Raw genomic sequence first — 26,167 nt, forward strand, 5'->3', positions numbered from 1 at the left:
TGATTCTTGGGGAATAGCATAAGGCAGTAATTAATAAACATGACCTGTTTGTTGTGTGACCTTGTGAAATTTCTCTGGGCTGTAGCTTCCTCATCTATGATCTGAAGAGATAGGACTCAATAACCTCCAGGATCCCTTCTAGAAGCTAGATCTTTTGACTTCTCTGGATATCAGTTTCCAGTAAAATGCTGGGGGTAGACTCAACAATTTCTTATATATCCAACTCTAACTTCTATAGTCTTTATGATGCTGGAAGTGTCAAAATGGACTTACCAGAACATAATTTGTACATAAATGTGTTGTCCAAGGTGATCATAGTGGTGAGGTCTTCAATCCGCTGGAGTTCCATGATGTTGGAGGAGGAAGCTGTCCCTGCCAAAGCCTTTATCTGGGATTTATCATATTGGTGGCCAATTGCAATAGGGAATACTGACACTCCTATAGTGAGCAAGAAGAAAAAATATAGAATGAAGGGAGATGAGAAAAGTTAGAAAACAATTTGCGTTGAATGGTAGAGTCCCAAAAAGACTGGTTTTTTTTTTTTGGGGGGGGGGGTATTGTTTGTTTATTTTTAACCTATTTTCTACAGGCACAATTCTTTTATTTTTCAAGGGTAGAATAGAAAAATCTTCATTCTACAATTTATTAATTGTAACAATTCCTATGAAGGTACAAGTATTGGAAGTGAGTTTTGGATTAGTTCTGTTCTCTCATTAGTAACCTTCTAGCTCTTTGAGATGGAAAGTTAACTGAATTTCATATGCATTTTTAAGCATTTCCTATATGAATGATTGCACAATAAAGTAGAAAGAACCCTTATCTCAAACTTAGAAAACTTGGAATCAAGTAGGACTTTCTAACAAGAATACATGTGACAGAAGTACTTGAATACTTTTATCAATTCCATCAAATCAAATAGTCCAGTAAATTAATCGTGTTGGTTATTGATAACACACAGTAATGATGAACAAAGAATGGCCTTAAAAAGAGGGAGACAGTTGAAAAAATATTACTCTGATGTCCCCCAGATATAAATAGGAACCAGAGGGATTTCCCTAGTATGGCCTAGAAGACATGAACTACATACTCAAGTTACTGACTGAATGAGAATGAACAGATATACATGGACATAGGGGAGGCACAAATATATTTTTTTTGGAGCAGTTAGGTTGTGCCATATGCATAGATCACTGAGCCTAGAGTCAGGGAGACTCATTTTCCAGTTCAAATCTACCCTCTGAAAGGTACTACTTGTGAAACTCATTTGCCTCAGTTTTCTCATCTCTAAAATAAGCTAGAAAAGGAAATGACAAACCACTCCAGTATCTTTCACAAGAAAATCCCAAATGGGTTCATGAAAAGTCAAATATGAGTGAAAAATGACTAAAACTACTTTTATGTACACTGAATAATAACCAGATCTAATTGTTGGGCAATTTCCAGGATCTAAGTCCTCTGACACTCAGAATAGAATACCAGTCTTGAACTCTAAAATGAACTGGCACATTTCAAAACCCTAAATGATCTTCATTCTCACTATAGACTTCAGCAAAACCCAAGTGGAGGATAAAGAATGCTGAGTGCCCAGATTAAGGTTTGCACTTAGATAACCCATAGAAATAGTTTGTCCATGTAACACATATTGTACCTACATATATGCATGCTTTGTACATAGTTTGATATAGATATCTCTTGAATGGACACATAACCTAGATATTGACATATATGGGGATGTATGTATTCATAAATACACATGTATGTGTGTACTGTGTGTGTGCATCTTATGTGGATAATGGACTGGACCCAGAATGGAATAGGAGAAAGAGAGCAAACTCAGTTCCCTTGAGAAATGGCCAAAGTGCTTTTAATGATGACAAGTTTTCTTTAAAACAAAGGCCCATCTTTTTGACCAACATTATTCTTCCAATATTGTAAAATCTATGAATCATAGAATACCACAGTTCCTAAAGAATTAAAGTTGGAGGGTCTCCTCAAGGAGCAATGGAGAGATACGTGATGGATATAAGTAGGCTATAGAGTCTTAACCATGAAGAAAGATCCAGGAGAAAAAACACAAATGAAAATTGTTGGATACAGAAGTCCTCAGAAAAGAATGCTGGGCAGTCACTTAATGGAAACAAAGTATAACACTGGTTGAGTCTGAATATTCCACTAGAAATATCTATAGAAGAATTACACATTTTTAACATTTATTGGATTATTTTTCTTCTAGGGGAGGGGATAGGGGAAAGGAAGGGAGAAAAAAAAATTGGAACACAAGGTTTTGAAAGAGTGAATGCTGAAAATTATATATGCATATGTTTTGAAAATAAAACCTTTATAATCATTGGTGGTATTCATTTACCAAGAGATCTAGAAACCCTAGCATGTTGGACAGGCTCCTGTGGCAGATTTACAGAAGGACCAATGATGTCACACAGAATAAGAAGGTATGGATAGGTCACATCCTTGAAAAAAGACCCTACACCAATCAGATAAAAGATCCATCAAAGGAATATCTTAGTCTCACTTTAAGCGAATTTAAATGGCTCAAGACTATATTACAAACTGAAAAAAAAAAAAAAAAAACTACTACCTTTCCTAGAGGGAAGAGAACAAAAGAGGAACACTTACGGCTGACTCTGGCTGCATCAGCTGCTAAATCCACAGAATCCACAGCGACAGCTGTTACCAAGATGATTATCACCTTGGAAGCATCTGGCCTTGCACCATGGACTTCTGATGTGACATATCTGACAGCAAAATTCAATGCATTCCCTGAGAACAAAAAAGCAGACCCCATAGAGTCAATATTAGTAGCAATATTACAAATGTCATGTCCTAATACTTCTGTACCGAGGATGAGAAATAATGACTTCTGCACTTGTTTCAACCAATTAATCAACCAGTTTTGATTAAGTACCTGCTACATACCAGGAACTGATCCTGTGGATTTTAAAAATTTATGCCAATAATTTACATGCGTTTTAGGTCCAGCAGCCTACTCTGCAAATGGAAATATCTAGATGACCCATCATTTTTCCTCTTCTTTCCAAGCTCCACATCTCATTTCTTCTCCCTTCATAAATATTCCTCAGTCCCTGAATGCCTGATACAAATTCAATTAAATTTTAATTCTGTTCATAAATTATTTATTAGTGTAAATAGTGCTTAGTGTAAAACACTGTGCCCTTCCATTTTGTGGAGAAGTCCATAGTTCCAGTAAAAATCCATGCCCAGTGATGGTATCTGAATCCAATTTATTTGGTTCTTGTGTGATCTTATAGTAGCTAGGATTTCACAGACTCATAGAATGTCAAACTAGAAATAGACTTCAGAAATCATCTAGTCCAAACTGTACTTGAAACAGGAATCCTGTATTAAATATCCCCAAGGGATTTTTTGGCCCTGACCAAGCTCCTCTAGTGCCAGGAAAATCACTCCTTCCTAAAGCAACATATTCCGGTTGGGGAAACTCTATCTATTAAGAAGCTTTTTCTTATGTTGGGCTAAAATCTGCCTCTCTCTAACTTCTACCAATTATTTCAACTTATTGCTCTATCTCTGGGGGCAAACAAGTGCAGCATCCCTTCCATATGACAACTCTCTTATTATGTGAAGGGCTTCAAATATAGCTTAAGTTATAGCTTAGGTTTTCTCTTCTCTAGGCTAAAAGCCCTTAGTTTCTTCAGATGAGTAACTGCTTTCTCTTTCAATTATTTTAGACAAGTTTAATGGTTGAATCAGGGAAGTCTAAGAAAATGAGTTATTTGTCCAAAGTCCCACCTTAGTTTCAGCAATAGGGCTTAGTTGTCCCAGTCCTTAACTTTATTTTTTTTTAATAAAGCTTTAATTTAAAAAAAAAAAAGACTTTACCTCATTCAGTAAACTTATAGAAACTTTTTCACCAGTATAAATTCTCTCGGGAAGAAGGCTATCCCATAGTCTTGGCTTTTTGTAGTCTCTCACCACCTCACAATTATCTAACACTCTTAACAACTGCAAAATGCTTTACATATGTTATCTCATTTTTATCTTCACAACAATCTAGTGAGTTAGATGCAATCATCTTTATTTTACAGATTTGGAAACTGAAGCTTAAAGAGATTTTGATTAGCTCAGGGTCATATGGCTAGAAAGTGTCAAGAGAGGATTTGAACTGAAGTCTTTTTGATTCTAAACAAGTACTTGTATCAGACTGCCCCAAACCACAAGCTCTCTGAAAACAAGTCAATCAAAAACCATGACAAAAGCTTCCCTTTCAATAATCAAAGGCTTATTCTACAGAATCAATTTATTATTAGTTTTCCTCCCTGGCTAAAAGCTTTTGTTCATTCATTTCACTAGTAGGCTTTCTCTCCATTATGAATTCTTTGATGTTTAATAAATGATGATCTGTGGGTAAAGCTTCGCCCACATTTAAGACATTCCAAAGGTTTCTCTCCAGTATGAATTATTTGAAGTTTAATAAGTGATGGTCTATGACGAAAGTTGTTTTTTTTTTTTCACTATACTCAAAGGGTTTCTCTCCAGTATGAATTCTCTGATATGAAATAGTGAGGTTCTATAGCTGAATCCTTTCCCACAATCATTACACAAAAATGGTTTCTCTCCAGTATGAGTTTTCTGATTATTGAAAGGTGTGGGTTCTGGCTAAACATTTTTCCACATCCTTCACACTGATAAGGTTTCTCTCCAGTATAACTTCCCTAACTTAAGACTAAACTATTATCTGATCTCTCAGTGAGAAAAGTAAGCAACATCTGTAGCCAGCTAGAGCGGGTAGTCATAGCTCCTGGGGCAGAGCTGGACATCCCTCCCCATGATCATTAGCTGAACCTGAGACCACGGTTAAAATATTAAAGCTCTCAGTGCCATCTTCCATAAAAGTGTGACTTAGAGAAAAGTGGATTCAATCTCTTTCTTCAAAGATCCAGCCTATTTAGGGTTCGGCAGTGCCCATTCTTCATACAGGCTTTTTCTGGTATTATAACCAGAGTAACTCTCAAGTGGTTTTCTTTCATATACATATACTTTTATATAAATATTCTTTCATACATATATATGTATGCAGACACACATGCATATATACATAGGTGTGCATTTGCATACATTTATATGTATATATTTCAGAAAGAGGTAATAATGCTGGGAGCCTACCAATATCTCTATCTCTGTCTCTCTGTGTGTGTGTCACTGTCTCTCTCTCTCTCTCTCTTTCTCTCTCTCTCTCTCTCTCTTTCTCTCTTTCTCTCTCTCTCTCTCTCTCTCTCTCTCTCTCTCTCCTCTCTCTCTCTCTCTGTCTTTGTCTCTCCCTCTCTCTGTCTCTGTCTTTGTCTCTCTCTCTCTTTCTCTTTCTTTATCTCTCTCTCTCTCTCGCTGTCTGTCTCTATCTCTGTCTCTGCCTCTCTGTCTCTCTCTCTCTCTTTCTGTCTCTGTGTGTGTGTGTGTGTGTGTCTATTTCTTTCCATGTGTATGTATCTCTCTCTGTCTCTCCCCACTCTCTCCCTCTCTTTCTTTCTCTCTTTTTCTCTTTCAGTCTTTCTCTCTACATATATATGTGTTTCTATATATGTACATACACAATATACACATATACACAACATGCATAGTGTATATATACATGTATGTATGTATATACAAGACATAGGTAGCCTCCAATATTACTACTTCTCATTGCCTTTCTCCTCTATATCCTATCCCTCACTGCCTCCCAATCACAGCATAATTTCGCTATACAGTCTACTTGGTTATGAAACTACTGTACATTTTGTTTTCAAGATTGTCCAAGAAATTTTCATACCTATCCTCCTTGGATATATTTCATTTGGCAATCAAACTACCTTCCTTTAAGATGTTCCAGGGGTGGGGGTTGTGATTTTTTTCTGAGAACAGAGAGTATTCTTTCCATTTTACAGATTGGAAAACTGAATCCCATGTAGGTCACATCCGTTGTTTCAGTTCAGCCAATAACTCAGGGACAGAACTAAAAAACACTGATTCATCATCCCTCTTGGAATATGTCCCGTTGAATACAAGAACAGAAAACAAGGAAACTATTCATTAATATCATATGTTAGGAACAGAGAAGCCCAAAACTGAATTTATTTTCTCAAAAATTCATTCTGAGTCAAAGAGAGTTGGGATAGGCTCAGAAATTCCCAGCCTCAAATAATCCTTTTGTGATGACTTCTTACTAATATGGTGTTTGAATGCTCATATTGCTAGCCTGATTAATCACAGAATTTAGATTTATAGACTTTATATAAGATATAAAGATTATAAAGAATCTTAAAGAATATGTGGCATTACAAGTTAATTTTATAAATGAGGACATTGAAGCCCATGAGGTTGAAAGAATTATCCATCATCATACATCTAGCCAGTATTAGAGCTGAAACAGAAATCCAGGTCTCCTGACTTTTTCATTCCTACCCCATTACCTATCTGGCTGGGGCCCCCTTCAAGCTGCATGGGGTCCACAAGGCTCAGTAGATATTCTTTATTCTGGGGTACATTCCATGGGATGTCAATGGTGGTGATACTTCCATACTGAAGCACTGACATTTGAGTGGCACGAGGACCTAAAAGGAAACAAAGAACAGACTGGATCATCCCCAGACCAGTTGGGATCAGTTCATCTAGAAATCCAAATTTCTCCTTCATCCTCTTTCAGCTCGCCTCACCCCTACTCACCCAGATTAGCCTTCTTAATAAAGGCTTTGGCAAAATTCTTCATTTCTTCAAAATGAGAATCTGGGACATTCGAGGATCCATCCAAGAGAAGTACTATGTCCAAAGGCTGTGTGCAATCTGTAAAGATGAGTACATTGTGGCGCTTAGTCCAAAGAAAGTGGTCCTCAAGTACTTGACAAACACTGGTTGTATGGTCTGTCTGCACTGTAGCATATATTGTATTCAGTAATTTCTATTCTTGGATACTGTATCCAGGCTAGGTTTGAAAGAAGAAAAAAAGATTATCTTTCAGACTTAGGAGTGTTCTAGCCTTTAGGGCATGAAGAAGTCTCCTGATGACATATTCCCTTCCTATTGCCACTAGTGCTGGATAATACTGCCTTGGGGAACAGAAGACTTCAATTCTGGTATAGATTAAAACAAAGGCATATAGGTATGGGAAAAGGACAGAATTGGGGCAGGCAGACAATTGTAACTCAGGGAAATTTGAAAAGGCAGCTTGAACAATGGCAGATTGAAGAAAATAGAATTAAAATATAGAGAGTGACCACATCAATGTAGAAGAAAATAAATAAAATAAAGAAAATAATTCAGATGTGATATGGACAACTCAAACATTCTTGGAGCAACATGTTTGCAAGTTCTGAGCACTTTTTTTAGTGCAAAGTCAATGAGAAATACATTATTGTACTAATAAAAATGTGATGGTAATAATAAATGGGATGACACCGTGTGAACAGATCATTATCATCTACACCAAGTTGTAAAGAAGCTGCTCTTGGATAAAATGAAGGTATCACTTTGTTTTCTACTATGAAGAAATGACCCAAGAAGAGGTCATGGGATCACAGATTTAGACCTTTGAAATCTAAACCAACCCCCTAGTTTTACAGATAAGGAAACTGAGGTCTAGGAAGTTAGGCGGGTTACCCCAAGCCACATAGATCTTCAGTGTCAGAGGAGGGATTGGAATCCAGGTCCTTTGACTTAAGAGCCAATGTTCCTTCCATTGTAACCTAGTCAGTAGATCAAGATGACTTAAAAGCCCATGAGTCTTGGGGGGCAGCTAGGTGGAGCAATGGATAAAGCCACTATCTCTGGAATCAGGAGGGTCTGAGTTCAAATCTGACCTCAGACACTTTACTAGCTAGGTGATCCTGGGCAAGTGACTTAACTCTGACTGCCTCTAAAAAATATATGTGGGTCTAGTAAGTATAAACAGAAGTATATAAAAAGGAGCAATAATAAGCTAATAATTTTAGAAGCTTAAGTGACTCAACTTGGACAAGTTTCGTTATATACAAACCACTTAAACAAAAGAGCTGCATTGCAATAGCAGATAATTTCAGCTTGATCTCTGAAAGATGACAGAAAATCTGCTTGGTAAATTGGCACAACTGAGATGGTAAAAGAATGATAAAAGGAAGGATCCCAGGGGGCTAAATGGAGGATTTATTGGAAAATGCAGGCTAGAGTCACATACAAATAGAAAGTCCTGCGTTTGATCAGCCAGAGCCAGGGATCCCCTAGCAGACTTCAAAAATTCACAGTGAGAGATCAGAGTGGGATTATAGAGGAGAAAAAAACTTACTCCATGAAATAAAAATGAAAGAATAACTTTTTGTATTTCTCTAGGACTTTGCCCAAAAAAGGTCAAACATTTGAACTGATCTCATGTATCTTTTAAGATACTTCTGGAAGAATAAGAGGGTTCAGGAATGAGTCTCCCTGTTTTAGAAGGAGTGGAAGGACTGAGTTGTAGAAATTGAGTGATGAAGAGGGAGAAGAAACTTTCCCAAAGTCATAGCAATAATCAGTGATAAAGTCAGGAAAAAACCAAAATCTTTCTCCAATTCCCAGGCCCTCCCATCAAAATTAATGATATTCTTGGCTCTAAATCTTGGAGCATCAATTAAACCCAGTTTCCTCTATTTCTTCCCTTACAAAAATAGAAAGATATTACCCAGAGCTGGTGGTAGTGTGGGTAGCCTCAGTCCCTCCTCAGAGCAACACCTCTGCAGAACCAAATCTGGAGCCTCCCAAGGGAGTCTTTCAAAGTCATTTATCAGGATTGGAGCATTGGGACGGCTGAGCATCTCCAGTTCATGGATGTCAGCATGAGGACCCACACCAATGGGGATCAACTGAATGTCCTGGGGTAAACGTTTGATCTCATCAGTGGCAGGATTGCCCACTACCATGTACACGAGATGAGGTGCTTGCTTCCGAATGCCTTGGGTGGAAGAGAAGGTATTCTCAGAAAGGTATTCAAGGGCCTTCCCGGTATTGGTCTTGTTGCCTCCCTGATAGCGTATCTGCTGCACTCTCTCCAGGATATAGTTCTTAGATTGAGTTTCATTGAAGGAGAACTCCACATTCACTGCATAAGAGAATTGTAAGATAGAAATGTGGATGCTATGTTGACTCACGTCCATTCGTTGTATCACCTGCTCTATGAATTCCTTGCTCTTGTTGAAATTAGCTTCACCAATTTTGTCTGAGCCTTCTAGCACAAACACTACATCCAGAATCGTGTGGCTACTATGTAGAGGGGTTGGAGTGGCCAGGAGCTCTGGACTCCTAGTAACCTGTCCCACCTGGGAGGGAAGGGAAGTAACAGGAATATCGGGTACCAAGTCACAGAGGTAGCCCAGAATCTCATCCCGCCTTTGCTCCAGCTCATTCACACCACTCAGCAAATAGGCTTTGTTTTCTGGTGCCTGTTTCTCAATGAGCCGAATCTGCTTCAGGCTAGCATGGGGCCCTAAGCCCACGGGGATCACAATTGCCTTCTTCTTCTTCAGACCCTGGACATAGCGGACTATGCTCCTGGCCATGGGAGGGGGCTCCTCACTGGCCGTCAGAAGCAAGGCAATCCGAGATGCCTCGGGGCGGTCCACTTTGCCAAAGATGTGGAAGAGGGTGTACTTCAGGACCTCACTGGTGGAAGCCACCTTGCTACCGGCGTATCTCACAGAACCAGCGATCCGCCGAAGCTCCGAGGGCCGCTTGCGGTCTTTCAGATCAATGTAGGAGTGGGTCCCATCATGGTATTCCACCACAGCCACACGGATGCGTTTCTGGGAGATGTGCAAACGCTCCATCACATCGACTACAAAACCCTTCAGCACCCCAAACTCAGCCTCGGACAGCTTGGAGGAGCCGTCCAGCAGGAAAGCCAAGTCCAGCATCTTACTGCAGTAGAAGCTGTGTAAGGGAGGCTCGGGGGTGTCCTCCAAGTACGCTGTGGTCGGGGCAGCAGTTGTGAAGAAGGTGGGCAGCTGCAGATCTCCTGGCTTCTGGCAGGCTTCACAGGTCAAGTTCACCCCATCACAGTGGCTGGGGGGGGGGAAGAGGAGGAGAGACAGAAAGGGTTGGAAATGCAGGAGAATCTAAGAGGGATCTCTAGCTCACTTTGTCATCATTGGAATTGTCATAATTATTCACAATAGGAACACACTTTTAATCATATGTATCCCTGAAATTAGAGACAGCCACGTCTCTGTTATAGAAGTAGAAAGTGGAAAAAGCATTTGAGTTAGAGTCAGGGCAGATCACTTAATCTTTTTCATTCTTACTTTACTTTTTACTTACTTACTTACCACATGGTAAAATAAAATAATTAGATTCAATGGCTTCCAAGGTTCTTTTGAATTCTAAATCTCTGGTCCCCTATTTCAATCATTGCATATATGCTTATCTGATCTGAACTTTCATACCATATATCTCATTAATGATTCACCAACCCCACAAATAGATACCAATTACCTATCAGATAGAGGTACCTAGATGTCACAGTGGATAAAATGCTTAACCTGAAGTCAGAAACATCTAAATTCAAACTCAGCCTCAAACATTTAGTCGCTGTGTGGTTTTGGGCAAGTCATTTAACCTCTGCCTGCCTCAGTTTCCCCATTTGTAAAATGGTGATAATAATACCACCCACCTCCAAGAGTTGTTATTAGAATCAAATAAGACAACACTTGTACAATGCTCAGGTCTGGCATGTAGTAGGTGCTTAATTAATAAATCTTTCCTTCCTTCCTAATTAAACATTCTTATATGACTTGTGAGACAGCTAGGTAGCTTGGTGGATTAAGCAATGTACCTTGAAACAGGAAGACCTGAATTCAATTCCCATCTTTCTAACTGTGGGTCCTTGGACATGTCACTTAACTTTTTTTTTTTTTGCCTTAATCCACTGGAAAAGAAAATGGTAAACTACTCTAGTATCTTTGGCAAATAAATCTCAAGGACAATATTGTCATGATATGGCCATGGGGTAACAAAGAGTCGGACATGACTGAAAATCATGACTTGTATTCCTACAGTAAAGAAAAACTTTAAATTACAGGGAGGAAAGTCCTAATTTCTTCCATGTGCAAAGAAAACAATGTGTATATTTGGTGTTTGGACTCATAACACATGGTGACTCAAAGTTAATTTATTTTCCTCATGTGTCATCTTAATTAAAAACATGCTGTTATAAACCAAACCCCATTACTACCATTTCCAAGGAATTATTTAAATCATTTTTTTTGTTTTGGAACTTGTTTTTCATTAAAGAATACACACACACACACACACACACACACACACACACACACACTCACTCACACATATACACAGGTTAAAATCTGGAAATCTTCCTTATAGAGAAAATTGATGTGGTCTTTGTTGTAATAGGATTTTGTGTTTATTTAAATTGTTATAATAAAAATAATAATTCTCATCTACATAGAATTTTAAGATTTACAAAGTATTGTTTTATTTTGTTTTTCACATGAATGATTGGCAGCAGAGGTATTAGTTCCATTTCACAGATAAATTTATTTGTTCTATTAGTAGCTATCATAGCCCCCAGTAATTGCCTTGCTGGCTCATCTCACAGATGCAAGCCACTTGAATGTAGGAAGTACAGGAAAAAAAAAATTAAGTGCATACCAATTCACAGAGGGGGACACAAAAATCCTGGTTCTGCTGATTTATTACCTAAAAAGCCTGAGTCAATTTATATAACCTATCTGAAACTTGGCTTCTTTATCTGTAAAATAAGGATAATTGTACCCAGAGCATGCCCTAGAGCCTGAAGTCTGACTCAAAAAAATAGACAAATTAGAACTTAAGGCCATTAACAAACTTTTGTTTTATGCATTGCCATAACACCTTTTGTGAGCCAATGTCCAGTCACCTGTACTAAGGACAGATTCCCAGATTCTGGGAAAGGTTCCCCATGTTAAAGCCATAGAATATTCAATAGTAATCCCTTTCTCTAAAAGAATGGCCTAAAGTCAGCAATGAGGTAAATGGGAAGGAGCAGTCAGACTCTTTCTTTTCTCCCTCATCTGCCCCATCAACCAATTATAATTCTCAAAGATCTCAAATCATAGATCTAGAAGCAGAATTAATTATTTTTTACCCCAATGAGATACTACCCTGCCCTGAAACTCCCTGGAAATCAAGGAAAATTAATACAGAATACAAATGGGACCTTCCCCGTACAAAGGGGGACTTTGGTCTTTGGAGTTGCTACCAGTTCTGGACTTTTTTTTTTTTTTTTTTTGGCTGAGCGAATTGGGGTTAAGTGACTTGCCCAGGGTCACACAGCCATGAAGTGTTAAGTGTCTGAGATCAGATGTGAACTCAAGTCCTCCTAATTTCAGGGCTGCTGCTCCATCCACTGTGTCATCTAGCTGTCCCTTTTGGATTTTGGAGCATTCTTCCATTTTGTATTAGTCCTCCTAAAGTCTAAACTGGATATAAAGAACATCTTCAATAAGTCTTAGTTTCATAGATTATTTTTGTGAGCATGTCTTTTTGTTTTCCTTTCCCTCTTAATAGCTAAGTGTTGATTTATCCCAAAAGTGCTCATTTGGAGAAGCATTCACTACCAAATATAGGAATTAAAAATAATATAAAAGCTAGATCAATTCTTCTCATTTGAGGAAAAATCCTATAAACTCAGAAAAGGAGCATTAGTTCATTAGTATTTGTACCTTAGAGGCAAAATAGCAGAAACACCAGAGAGAAAGACAGAATTTCTACACAAAAGGTGCTGGGCAAGTCACAGAACCTGTCTGACTCTCAGTTTCTTCATCTATAAAGTGAGGACAATAAAAATTGTCTGAGATATCTGGAAAAACTTTTGTGACAAACAAATATATAAGAAGGTATTTTCTAAGCTATAATATATTGTACAGATATGCAATGTTTAATATGTGTTTATTCACTTGAGCAGCAAAGAGAAAATAAGGCTAAAGAAAAATATATTATTGATCTTTAGTAATATAAATAGGCATAAATATCTGAATTTCTTTCTTTATTTACCAAATTCTTATGTTATAAAATTTGTAATATGATTAAATGTGTTGTGGAAAATAGATTTTTCCCAGAAACAGATTCAAAGAAGAAAATTCCTTCAAACTGATTAAGACCTTGGGAAAACATAACACCCACTAAATTTTTTAAGGCTTACAACAAAGTGTTTGTGACAAATATATGGGAACAAAGTACTTGAAACAAAGCAGATGATTATCGACTGGGGAATGGCTAAAACACACTGAATGTTATGACCTATCGATGTGCACTGCAGAAGCAATGATAAATATAAAGAAGCATAGAAAGACATGAAGTGATGCAAAGTGAAGAAAGAAGAAGCAAAAAAAAAAAAAAAAAAAGACAATGTCTACAACAACCTAAATGGGAAAAAGTAACCTCTAAGACAACTGAAAAGAAATAGAACAAGCATGACCCCAAAGAAGAAACATAAGAAGACCCATATCCTCTACCCATTCCTTTGCTGGGGGGAAAGAGGGAGAAGGGGAAGAGGGGAGGGATGGAGTATGGATGTGGGACATTGTTCTCAGAACTTTTTTTCTCCTTTTTCCTTTACAAATATTTTTTTAATGGAATGGTTCTATGGGAAAGGAGATGTATAGAAAGAAGGATATGCTTCCATTTTTGTATTTATTGAAGTAGTTGAATTTTAAAATGGTGTACTATGGGTTGAAAGTTCTGTCCAACTGGACAATTCTATAATTCTATAAACAGAATGAGGTATAAGTAGAATGGCCAGTTTCAAGGCTATCAGTCCAACTCTATCTGACTGGACACAATTGTAATTTCATTTGTTCTTCCCATATGAACACAACCCAAAAGTAAGATCTGCCCCCATTAGAGAAAAGGCACAGAGGCTTGCTTTCAGATGTTAAAGAATGACCTCAACATATAACCCTGTGGAATATCATTAACCTTGTCAGAAACCCTGCTGCTACTCTGATCAATTAAATAAAGATTAAAAGTTCAGTGCTTGATGAAGACATCAACCCCTTGCAATGAGTCTGTGGCCCTGCAGGAGTCCCTAGAGCCTAGGAACTAGTGGACTAAATGATTAAAATTTTATTATACCAGTTATTTTGTCACCTTAGATACCCATATACTGAGTAGGATTGTCCCAGTGGGCTGAGAAATAAAGGGATCTGTACTTTTCAAATGATCAGAGAGAAAACATCAATTTCCTAAATCCCCAGAAACACAACCCAGAGGCCAGGCTAACATCATGAATGATTTCTCCAGTCTACCATCCAAATACTTACTAGAAATAAAATTAAAACCTCTATTAGCAATCCTCTCCCCCTGTTGCAGAGAAGGTAAGGCATATGTCTATGTTCTATTGCCTTTACTTCTTGAGATCTCTAATCCAGCCTCTGTTCTTCATTTTCCATCAGTTTCAACTCAATCATGGGGAGCAAAGTGGGACAGAGATTCATTAGGAAGTTAGTTCCTACTTTCCATGGACTTAAGAGTCCATAGGATTTATTGCTTTAATCCTTGAATTAACATTACGTGAATGACATACTTTCTAGTTTCCTGTTTCCTCTGGGTTTTTGCTTTAAAAAATCACCCTGGGCAACATTTGCTCTTGTTTATACAGATGGTGGGTCAGGATCTGACTCTGGTAGCTGTGGCCAGAGCCCACCCCCCACCCCACCTCAGCGGGTTAAGTTCTCGGAAGGACCGATCAGCATTAGGGAGTGGTGTTGAATGTATTGACATATTAATATATGTTACGTTCTTATGAAAATGGCTTCAGAAAACTCAGATCTCACCACTAGGAAACTGTACTGTACTCTGGGATGTGAACCCAAGGGAGGTAGATATTGGCAGAGGGATTGGGGTCAGAGATCACTATACATAAAAATTAATCTGTGAATTTTCGGTGACATGGTTCACTTCCTGTGCCCATAGCTGATCTCTCCACCCAAGGTGTTCTTAAGGCAATAGGAATTCCTCCCTTCCTTCTCTCTCTATATATACTCATTGCCAGAAAAAGTCTGATATTTATAAAATCCTTCCTGCGGTCCAGATATGACATACTTTAGATGTGAGAGCTCCCATTCCTATAGCACTTAAGATTTACAAAGCACTTTCTGTGGAATAATCTTGATCAGCAGTGCTAATACTATTGTTCCCATTTTACAATTAAGAAAACAGACATGTAAAGAGATGGTCTTACTTACTTACTTACACATCATCATAAAGCAAGGAAAACTCAGAAACAGGATTCAAACCTAATGTTCCTGATGCCAAATTCAAAATTCTTTCCCCTATGCCATTAAGTCAACCCCTATATTCAGTCAGATCTAGCTCTAAACCTTTCGAGATCGACAGAAGATGGGAAAGAAATGGAAGTTTTTAAGTTTTTAAAAGTTTCACTGGGAGTTCTTAAAGGTTTTAAAGATTCACTGGGAAGTAAAATTCAGAAACTTTCCCTTTGGACACCATCTAATAATCTCTATTCAGAGATTATTATCTCTGATAATAATTGCAATTACACAATTGCAAAAGTTTACCTTATGCAATAATAGCAACTAATACTTACATAGGACCTACAATGTGCCAGACACTGTGCTGGGTGCTTTTCTATTATTATCTCATTTGATCCATATAATAACCATAGGGTGTAGGTAATATTATTAATCCCATTTAACAGATGAAAAAAACTGAGGCAAATAGGATTAAGTGACTTGCTCAGAATCACATCACCTATATGAGTCATGCAGGTCTTCTTAACACAGGTTCAGCACTCCATGCCTAGGCCACCTAAATGCCTGATTATGCTAGATTATGTGCAATTAAAACCTCCTATTCCTTCTAACTACAAATGAAAATCATTTATTAGCACCCCACATAAAATTTCACTTTGTCACTTTTCATGATGAAAAAATGATACCTACCTTCATAGAAATAACTGAACAACTCTGCTCAAAGACTGAAACACACTTTTCCCACAGTTTTTCTTGCTTTTTGTATGTGTGTTTTTTTTTTTTTTTTTGGCAACATGACTTCACATATATAACTGATATATTGCTTGCCTTCTCAGTGGGTAGGAAGGGGACAAGATGGAGAAAAAGAATAGGGGCCTCAAGATTTTTAAAAATTAATATTTTTTTAAATTTTACATAATTGGGAATGTTTAACAAAATAAATAAATATATGTGTATATATGTGTGTGTTTATATATATATGTATGTATGTATGTATATATATGTGTATATATATATATAAAGCATTTGTAATTTTGTCTAAGTAATATGCATTTACTTTACCAAAGTTTACAGAGTTTGGGATCATCCTTGTTTAAGAAGATTCTCTTTCCTTGCGAAAAGCGTCGGCCTTCCAACTCACATACAGGACAGTCCATAGGATCGATACAGGTCTGTAACAGTTCATCCAGGATCTTTCCTGTCCAAAACACCAATTAATTTATTAGAAGTTGTGTTAACCAATATTAATCCCAAACTAAGAGTAGAAATCCTAAACTCAAACTCTGGAGCCTATTCTTGCCTCTTCCAATGATTAGCTGAGAATACTGAGAATAAGTAAAGCTTATCCACTTTACTTCTTGGTGCTTGTGTTTCCCTTTCTGCAGAATAGGAAAAACAAACTTCAGCCTAGCCTCTTGTGCCTTAGGACAAATAAAATTCTAATTATAAATCCCTATAACTTTTCAGAAGAATGATGCTACATAATCTAAGAATAAAAGACAAGCTATGAGCAAATGAAACATAAAACCTCTAATATACTCTAGGGTTTTACTGTAATAAATAATTAGATCTGCTATTAACTTTATAGGATGAGATTTGTGGAAAAGAGGCTGGAATAAGAGATTTGGAGCTGAAAGGGAACTTAAAGATCATCTATCAATCTCACCATCATTTGACACTTGAAGATTTTAAGTGGACTTGCCCAAGGTCACATAGGTAATGACAGAGACAGAGCTTGAAACTGGGTTCTCTGACTTTAAATCTAGTTTCTGGTGTCTGATGTTCTAAAGTAGAGTAAGAAGAACAGCTGAGAATACTTAATATATGGAAATGGGTCCAGCCTACCATATTTAGATTCCCTGGCAAAGAATGGTCCCAGGGAAAACAGGCTAGGTAAGGCTAGCCCACATGGAAGGCTAGCTTACTCCTCTAGCCTATGACCCATTCAGGGGTTCCATAATGGGTAGTTACCTGGGGGGCAGTGTATGTGACATCCTTCCACGCACTGCACCGGACATGAAAGTGGCTCAGGGTGCTGACATGTGATGGGACAGGCAGAAGCACAGCTGTTATAGCGCCATTCACACTCATGCCCGTTTTCTCGTTGATTCTTCTCTTCACAACTTTGTGCTGTTTAAAAGAGAAGAAATTCACAAAGATGATCCTTAAAAAACCATGGACTCTAGGGTGATGCTATAGTGAACTTCATGACTTACGGCACAATGTGTCAGTCCTCCAGTTCACCACTGTACCATGCTGGGCACACACGTGGGCATAGGCAGCAATGGCATCACAGAAGCAGGCGCAATCCCCAATGGATTCACAGGAACAAGTGTCGTATATGCAAATATCCAGGTAAGGCTCTGGATCCACCTATGGAAGATGTCAAATTTGTACAAGCAGATGGGTGGAGAGCAGTAGAGAAGCATGACCCGTGGCTCTATCCTGTGGCCTTTCTTATCAGGGATTCTCTTCCAGTGAAACAATTGTTCCAGATACTTCCATCCCTATCATCCCTCTAAAAAAGATCCCTTCAGGCTCTAAATCTATGATGATATGAGCCTTTCCAGTGAAGATCCATCAGGCCTTGAGACAAATAGGACAGAGAAACAGGTCTAGAACTGGAGAACAAATGTGATCCAATGATTAAAGGAATAGAGATATGCAAAAAATCCCTAGTTCTGAATCTGGGGGATGGTGTTGATTCGAGCAGAATTTCTCATAAGATCTGAGTCTGAAACACCAGAAGAACATTCCCTTTACGCACCTATCTGTCCAAAGCACATTTTTTCTACGTTTACACACACATTTTCACACTAGCAATTGTCTTTCTCCTTTCCCCCTGCCTCCTTTTCCTTTGCTTTTCTGATTTTAACATTGACAAAGGTATCAAGGAAACACAGGCCATCAAAATACATCAAGAAAGTCTTCATGATCCACTGGCCAAAAATTATAGGTCTAGAACTTACCATAAGGTTAATGATGATAGCTCATATTGATATCTCTTCATAGTTTGCAAAATGCTTTCCTCACAACAAATATTATCTCCCCCATATTAAAGATGAAGAAACTAATATTCTGGGGGGTCAGAAAATTTGCCCAAAGTCGCATAACTTAGCAAGTATTGGAATCTAACTTTAAACCTGGGTGTTTTGACTTTACCTTCAGTAATCATTCTACTATATCACAGGATGAATTTTTGGTCCACTTCCAGCTCAGATGGAGTCATGAAAGTCCCTTCTCTCCTGAGCGGTACATTAGAAAGAATATTGTATTTTTAATCTGAGACCATGGGTTATATTGAGTGATGTGATGGTGTCAGCTTGAACAGAATGATGCCCTTTGGGGCAGCTAGATGGCACAATGAATAGAGCATCAGCTCTAAAGTCAAGAAGACCGGAGTTTAAATCAGGCTTCACAAACTTAACACTTAATAGCTGTGTGACTCTGAGCAAGTCACTTACTTCCAATTGCTTTGCAAAACCCCAAAAAACCCACACCAAAATAATGCTGATTATTTTATTTTCAGTGTGAATGTTCAGTGTGAAGTGTATAAACATTCAATCAATACTACAAATCAAGGGTTTATTTATTGTTTTGTTGTAGACTTAAGAAATAATGGAGAAAATGTATTCAGAAAAATTATGCAGATTAAACTTAAAAGTATGTCCTATGTGCATTCCATTTTTCCAGGGAGCCATTTGTTTAACATTTACCAGCACGCTTTTGTTTCTATCCCAGGCTTATCTATCTACCTACTACTACAAATGAAATAGTCTATGTAAAATCACTTTACAAACCATAAAGAATTGTAGAATTATTAACAATTGACATCATTAGCTGTGTGACTTTAAATGACACTTTCTTCTTTATGTCTCACCTTCCTTATCTGTAAAATGTGGAGGACTTGATTCAACAATCCTAACATTCCTTCCTAAAGATAGTATATCATATAGTTATACTTAACTTTCAATACTCTAGCAAATTCTTTCAGGTATGAATTCCTAACCTGGAGTCCATGAATTAGTTTTTGCAAAAATATTTTGATAATTATATTCTGATATAATTTATTTCCTTTGTAATCTTATGTATTTTATTTTATGCATTTAAAAACATTCTGAAAAGGGATCCATAGGCTTCTCTAGATTGTCAAAAGGGGTCCACAACACACAAAAAAGTAAGAGTTCCTGCCCTAAGACTATAATTTTCAGAGCAGATGGTAATTTTTATTTATAGAGGGAATTTCCTCACCAGGAACTCCCTTTACTCATTGTTCCAGATACTTCTACCCCACTTACTTAAAAAAAAAAAAAAAAAAAAAAAAGTTCCGTTAAGTTTTAAGTCTATGATGGTTTGAATCTTTCCAACAAAGATATACTAGGCCATGAAACAACCCAAATGTTTCAAGTCAATCATGTGGATGGATTGATATAGCAATTAGAACAAAGTCCTGATTTCCTTCAGCCTTTTTCATGCCATTTGATCTAATCCTACCTATAATCCTAATCAAGAAGCTAGAGCTTTCTGTAAAGCAAAAGACTATTTGGAATCTTATAGTATATAAGCCTTCTCCTAAGATTGAGAAGAATGATAGGATAAAAAAATTTAGGGATTGGATTAACTAGTATTTATGTAGTACTTTTAAATTAGCAGAGCACTTTACATATTAATTAATTTGATACTTACAACAACCTTGGGACATATTGCAGATGAGGAAACTGAGGTAGGTAACTTGCCAGTCTCACACAGCTATTAAGCTTTTAAGGTAGATTCAAAATCAGATTTTCCTAACTGCAGGCCTAGAACCCTAATCTCTGGAATACTCGCTGTTCCATCCAATCCTCCAAAATTGTACCCGGCAAGGAAAATTGCTACTATAGTTAACTTTGTTTTGAGAATTCCATGGTACGTCCTGAAATAAGTGAATTATTCTAAATCGTGGAGATTCTGGTTTAGAATAGACTAGCTGAGACTTAAAAGGAGATAGGGATTAAAGAGATTTGGGAAGCGAAAGCAGAAGATTATGGACAGCAATTAGTCTTCTGAGATTTGAAGGAAGAGATTTAAATCCTGAAATTTTATTCTGAATCCAAAGGAAAAGTCTAGATTCAGCTAAGAAAATGAGAACTAAGCAATTATTGTACAATTAAACACTTTTGGTTAATTATATCTCTGTTTCCTCATGAATGGATTGGATCATCTCAAAAAGGATGAGTTTACTCTTCTCTGTATTCCCACATGGAGAAATATGAGACGTGGATTGAGAAAGGGACCTGGCTCTTGGCATTCAGGATGTTCTAAGAACAGAAGTCAGGATCTGAATTCCCCACTTTGAAGTACTCAGGTCATTGTTCTGTCTTTACAATTCCTCTGCCTTAAGTTACCTCCCCCAGGTACTTACCAATTTGTTGCATTCCCGGAAGGTATCACTAGTCAGGATCCTACAAGAGGAGTCCACCATTGTCTGCTTCATGACATTGTTTTGGCAGATGGCAGGGGCATCATCCAGCAGTACCTGGGGGACATTGAGGAAGAAGACAAAGAAAATTGGCTGAGCTCAGCCCAGACTGGAGGGATAGGGTCTGTTTCTCTCTTCTGCCTCCACCTCAATCCTTTCCCATCAGCATCCCACCTTCTACCCCTAAGATAAGAATCAGGGAGGAAGAAAAAGAAGCAGGCTTCCCTGAGCTCAGCCAACAAAAGGAAGTGCTACTCACTCCACTGGTGTCAGCACACTGTGGGTTCACTTTCCAAGAATTCCCAAAGTCCACTGGGCCCATCTCCAGCTGCAGGCTGCTGCTGGTGAACTCATTGTTCTGGTTGCCATCAAAATTCCCACACAGACCACACACTCTCTCCTGGCAAAACAAGAGTTAACAAGGACACTGAGACTCTTTCCAACAATGAGATGACTGAGGCTGGTTCCAATGATCTAGTGATGGAGAGAGCCACATCTGCCCCCAGAGAAAGGACTGTGGGAACTGAGGGTAGATCACAACATAGCATTCTCACTCTTTTTGTTGTTGTTTGCTTGCATTTTGTTTTCTTTCTCATTTTTTCCTTTTTGATCTGATTTTTTCTTATGCAACAAGATATTTGATTTAACATGTATTTTAATATGTATATGTATATTGGATTACTTGCCATCTAGGGGAGGGGGTGAGGGAAAAGAGGGGAAAATTTGGAACACAAGGTTTTGCAAGAGTCAATGTTGTATATAGGACTGCTTGGCATCTAGGGGAGGGGGTGGAGGGAGGAAGGGGAAAAATCAGAATAGAAGCGAGTGCAAGAGATAATATTGTAAAAAAAAAAAAAAAATTACCCTGGCATGGGTTCTGTCAATAAAAAGTTATTATTAAAAAAAAGTCAATGTTGAAAAATTATCCATACACATGTTTTGAAAATAAAAAGCTTTAACAAAAAAAAAAAAAAAGGACACTGAAAGAAACACTTTTTGGAAATGCTGAGTAGGTTTGTGAAACAATAAATAAGGTATAGCTGGAGAGAGAAGAAACAGAGATTCAGGAGCCAATCCACTCACCTAGACTTCCCTCAAAGGCAGTGGGGAAAACATTGGGCCTGGAATCAGGAAGACTCATCTTCCTAGATTCAAGTCACTTAGTAGCTTTATGACTCTGAGCAAGTTACTTGACACTGTGTACCTCAATTTCCTTATCTATAAAATGAGCTGGAGAAGGAATAGTGAACTGCTCCAGTATCTTTGCCAAAAATAAACTCCAAGTAGAGTCATAAAGAGTTGGAACTGAAATGATTGAATAAGAGTTCTCTCTCTTAAGTGAAAGCCATTAAAAAGTTAGGAACTGGAAAAGTTATAAATAATCTGGAGAAATAAGTATACTTGGCATCTGCAAATTCACATTTCATTCATGCCTCCAATTGGCTTCTCTAACTGGAGGTCAAGGCTATGGATTCTAGGGGTTCTATTTAAGGAAGGGGCTTAACAGTCTTCTTCCCATTTACTACCAACTACATTGCTCTCAGACTTCTTCAAATTTCTGCATCATATCCCCACATCAGATACCTTCCTCCAAATTTCCCTCCCCAGCCCCTGCTTTTCAGCTGATATTATTTTTGTGTTCTCTTCCCCTAGTGAACTGTAAGCTCCCAAAAGGTAGGAATTCTCTTTGTTTTATTTGCATTTGTATCTCCAGAGCTTAGCTAAAGAGATTTAACTTCTACCAGACCTGGGCCAACATTGACCATAAAATCTCCATTGTGACAGTTCACCATGTCTACTGAAGGAGTAGACAAAGGTGAGCGATTTGTGAGTAAGTAAGGAGAAGAATAGGAAAGAGTTTTGTTTAGTAGTAATAACACTTTATAATTATGTTTTCATTTGACCAAAAGCTGACTTAATAGCTTTGTAGAATGGCTTATCCATACTCCAGTCACTTCTGTGTTCCACACCTCAAAAGGAACATTGATAAACTACATCATATCCAAAAAGTCTCAAAGCCATGAAGTCTAGAAAAAAAGAATATTCCATAAATCTAATATACTCAAAGACTAACAAATCAATAATGTTGGTCAGTTGTTTTTAAGCTGTGTCCAACTTTTCATGACCCCATTTAAGATTTTCTTGGTAAAGATACTATAGTAGTTTGCCATTTCCTTCTTCAACTCTTTTTTCATATGAGGAAACTGAGGCAAAAAGAGGAGAAAAGAAAGAAAGAAAAGAAAGAAAGAAAGAAAGAAAGAAAGAAAGAAAGAAAGAAAGAAAGAAAGAAAGAAAGAAAGAAAGAAAGAAGGAAGGAAGGAAGGAAGGAAGGAAGGAAGGAAGGAAGGAAGGAAGGAAGGAAGGAAGGAAGGAAGGAAGGAAAGAAAGAAAGAAAGAAAGAAAGAAGAAAGAAAGAAGAGAAAGAAAGAAAGAAAGAAAGAAAGAAAGAAGGAAGGAAGGAAGGAAGGAAGGAAAGAAAGAAAGAAAGAAAGAAAGAAAGAAAGAAAGAAAGAAAGAAAGAAAGAAAGAAAGAAAGAAAGAAAGAAAGAAAGAAAGAAAGAAGGAAAGAAAGAAAGAAGGAAGGAAAGAAAGAAAGAAGAAAGAAGAAAGAAAGAAAAGAAAGAAAAGAAAGAAAGAAAGAAGGAAAGAAAGAAAGAAAGAAAGGAAAGAAAGAAAGAAAGAAAGAAAGAAAGAAAGAAAGAAAGAAAGAAAGAAAGAAAGAAGGAAAGAAAGAAAAGAAAGGAAAGGAAAGGAAAGAAAGAAAGAAAGAAAGAAAGAAAGAAAGAAAGAAAGAAAAGAAAGAAAGAAGGAAAGAAAGGAAAGAAAGAAAGAAAGAAAGAAAGAAAGAAAGAAAGAAAGAAAGAAAGAAAGAAAGAAAGAAAGAAAGAAAGAAAGAAAGAAAGGAAGGAAGGAAGGAAGGAAGATTGATTTTCCCCTTTACCAGAAGGGTTCAAGCATCTGCCAGAAAAGATTTTTCTTTGGGGGAGGGTGTGAGACATTGGACTAGGTGAGCTCTGTATTCCTTTACAACACTGATTCGGTGATTCTATGATTGTGGGCGGGTCACATACCCACAGTCAAAGAAGGACCAAATGTATGATGGGAAAGGGAAATAGGAAACAGAAAAATGAGAGAAAAATGAGAGCCACTTACCTGATATGTTTGTTTCAGAATAACAGAGATTCCCATGTTCTTATCCCATATAAGAGAGATCCCTTTGCCTAGTAACAGGATGTAATAGCGGCCTGACTCCACCACCTCAAAATGAGTCTCATCTTTCAAACGCTTTTTCACATTCACCTGAAAGAGAAAATGGGTAGTGAGATGAAGACATCGTATTCTTTTCCAAAGTTTCAGAGAACCAACCAATTCTTTCTCAAAGTCGTTAGTCCTTTGCCTTCAGAGCAATGATTGCCCTTATATACCACATGTTCATTCAGAAAACAAAAATGAAAATGGTGAGAATTTGAATCACAATATGAAAGATTCAAGAAAAATAATTTAAAAAGTAACCTTATCACTACTATGACAAAAGGGAAGCTTCATAAACATATACTGTTTAAATGCATACAGCCCCTTAAGTTCTAATGGGTTGCTGATATCATTAACTGGCAAGTAAGTAGAAAACATATCAACACACAACATAGTTTTATTAGTCTGCCTACTTTTCCCAAATTTTCTCAAATTGCCCAAATGTTGTGCCAATAACGTATCTAATGACAAGGAGCAATAGCCTGGAAAAATACATGATAATTCTGCGAATTATATTTAATAGAGAACATACTCTAAGGAAACTTCCACCCTGGGACCCTGCTCTTGTAATTGGTGGCTGCCTCTCCCTAAATACTATTTCAAGAAAGCCCCATCCATACTTCATTTTACCTCATTTTCTCTGCCATCCATTCATGGTTGTACACATACTTTTTTCTCCTTACTCCTCCCCTAGTTGTTTAACCAAGAACCAGAATCAAATCAAGTCTGCCATTATCTATAGACGAAGTATATCATCTATCTACAGTAACTTTCCAAAAATGGCTCTTCCTAAAATAGGTGTTGATCCCACTACTAAAATGTAAGCTCCTTGAGGACGATAATTGTCTTTGCTTTCAAATTTCCATCTCCAGTGCTCAGCACAGCTCAGGATAAATCCTAACTCTACCCCAGAGCAGTGCCTAATATTTTTTCACTCACATCATAGTGCCCCAAATAAAGATATTTCCCTTCCATTTTTGTCCATATTTTATTTTCTTGATTTAACTTTCTTGTCTTATTGTAATAGTCTGAATTTCTAGCACTCCACCAAATAATAAGAGTGACAGTGAGAATTCCTATATCTTGTATTCTGATTTTTCTGGGAAAGCTTCAAAGTGTAAGGATGAATTAATACTAGTCACAATTATTTCATTCTGTTTTGGAAGAATATACTGTTAGTTATTTGTTTGAATGATTATCAATCTACTGCAGAGCTGCTTTTTCTTGTTTTGTGTCATGAACCCCTTCAGAAATCAAATGAAGCTTATGGTCTACTCAGAAAAATGTTCTGCTGCCTACATTCATAATTGAAAGAAATTCTAAATATGTTAGAGGTTAATGTAAATAAAGATTTTTTCCATCCAAGTATATTCTGAAATCTATCAACAGACCCATTTGTCTATAGATCCAAAATTAAGATGCCTTAGACTTCTGTGTAGAGTCTGTACGTGTAGCTTGTGAAAATGGATTATGCTCACTGCTTCTACTTCCATTGCCTTTAAAACTCTGGTAATGTGACTTTAAATACTTTCCCCTAGCTATTGCCACTGATAACTACCTTCCTTCTGGATATTCCTTTCTCACTGACTTCTATGATACTACACTCTAGTAATTCCCATTTCTTGTCTCTTGCTTCATGGAAGAGTGGATAGAACACTGGACCTGCAGTCTGGAAGATGTAAATCTGGCCTCAGATACTTACTAACTGTAGGACCCAGGTAAGTTACTTAGCTTCTCCTTGCCTCTGTTTCCTTATCTGTAAAATGGAGATAATGACTAATTGTCATTATCTTCCATTACTTCCCAGAATTGTTGTTGTTAGGTTAAACTGAGATCATGTTTGTAAAGCATTCTACAAACTATATAGATTCTAAGCCAGTGGTTGTCAAACTTTTTTTTTTTATCCTATTAAAAATTATGGAGGATCTCTCCAAAGAGTTTTTGTTTATCTGGATTATATTTCTAGACATTTACCATATTGGAAATAAAAACTATTTTTGAATTTGTAGATCCTCTAAAAGGGTTTCAGAGATCCCCAGGATTCTTTAGACCATACTTTGAGAACCACTACTCTAGGCTATTATTTCTTGTACATTAGCATAGTTGTTCCCCAAAGCTCTGTCCTGATTCCCCTTCACACCTATCCTTTAGGTCCTTTCCTTTAGGTCCTCATCTGCTCCCTTGTGTTCATTCATTATAAATGGACTACACAAAT

General features: G+C 37.4%; 1 protein-coding gene across 1 annotated transcript in view; it reads right to left on the reverse strand.

Moving 5' to 3' along the window:
* VWF (von Willebrand factor) overlaps positions 1 to 26,167 on the reverse strand; it is a 208,319-nt gene that overhangs the window by 65,124 nt on the left and 117,028 nt on the right. Inside the window, exons 22-32 of the mRNA XM_051962919.1 lie at positions 23,854 to 24,000; positions 20,960 to 21,100; positions 20,644 to 20,757; positions 17,459 to 17,615; positions 17,214 to 17,372; positions 16,305 to 16,440; positions 8,660 to 10,035; positions 6,697 to 6,813; positions 6,444 to 6,584; positions 2,635 to 2,778; positions 274 to 438 (exon numbers count right to left, since the gene is read on the reverse strand). Of these exons, the coding sequence (XP_051818879.1) occupies positions 274 to 438; positions 2,635 to 2,778; positions 6,444 to 6,584; positions 6,697 to 6,813; positions 8,660 to 10,035; positions 16,305 to 16,440; positions 17,214 to 17,372; positions 17,459 to 17,615; positions 20,644 to 20,757; positions 20,960 to 21,100; positions 23,854 to 24,000 (2,797 nt within the window). The remainder of the gene's footprint in view (positions 1 to 273; positions 439 to 2,634; positions 2,779 to 6,443; positions 6,585 to 6,696; positions 6,814 to 8,659; positions 10,036 to 16,304; positions 16,441 to 17,213; positions 17,373 to 17,458; positions 17,616 to 20,643; positions 20,758 to 20,959; positions 21,101 to 23,853; positions 24,001 to 26,167) is intronic.

This window comes from Antechinus flavipes, chromosome 5 (genome assembly GCF_016432865.1).
Source record: "Antechinus flavipes isolate AdamAnt ecotype Samford, QLD, Australia chromosome 5, AdamAnt_v2, whole genome shotgun sequence".
NCBI lineage: Eukaryota > Metazoa > Chordata > Mammalia > Dasyuromorphia > Dasyuridae > Antechinus > Antechinus flavipes.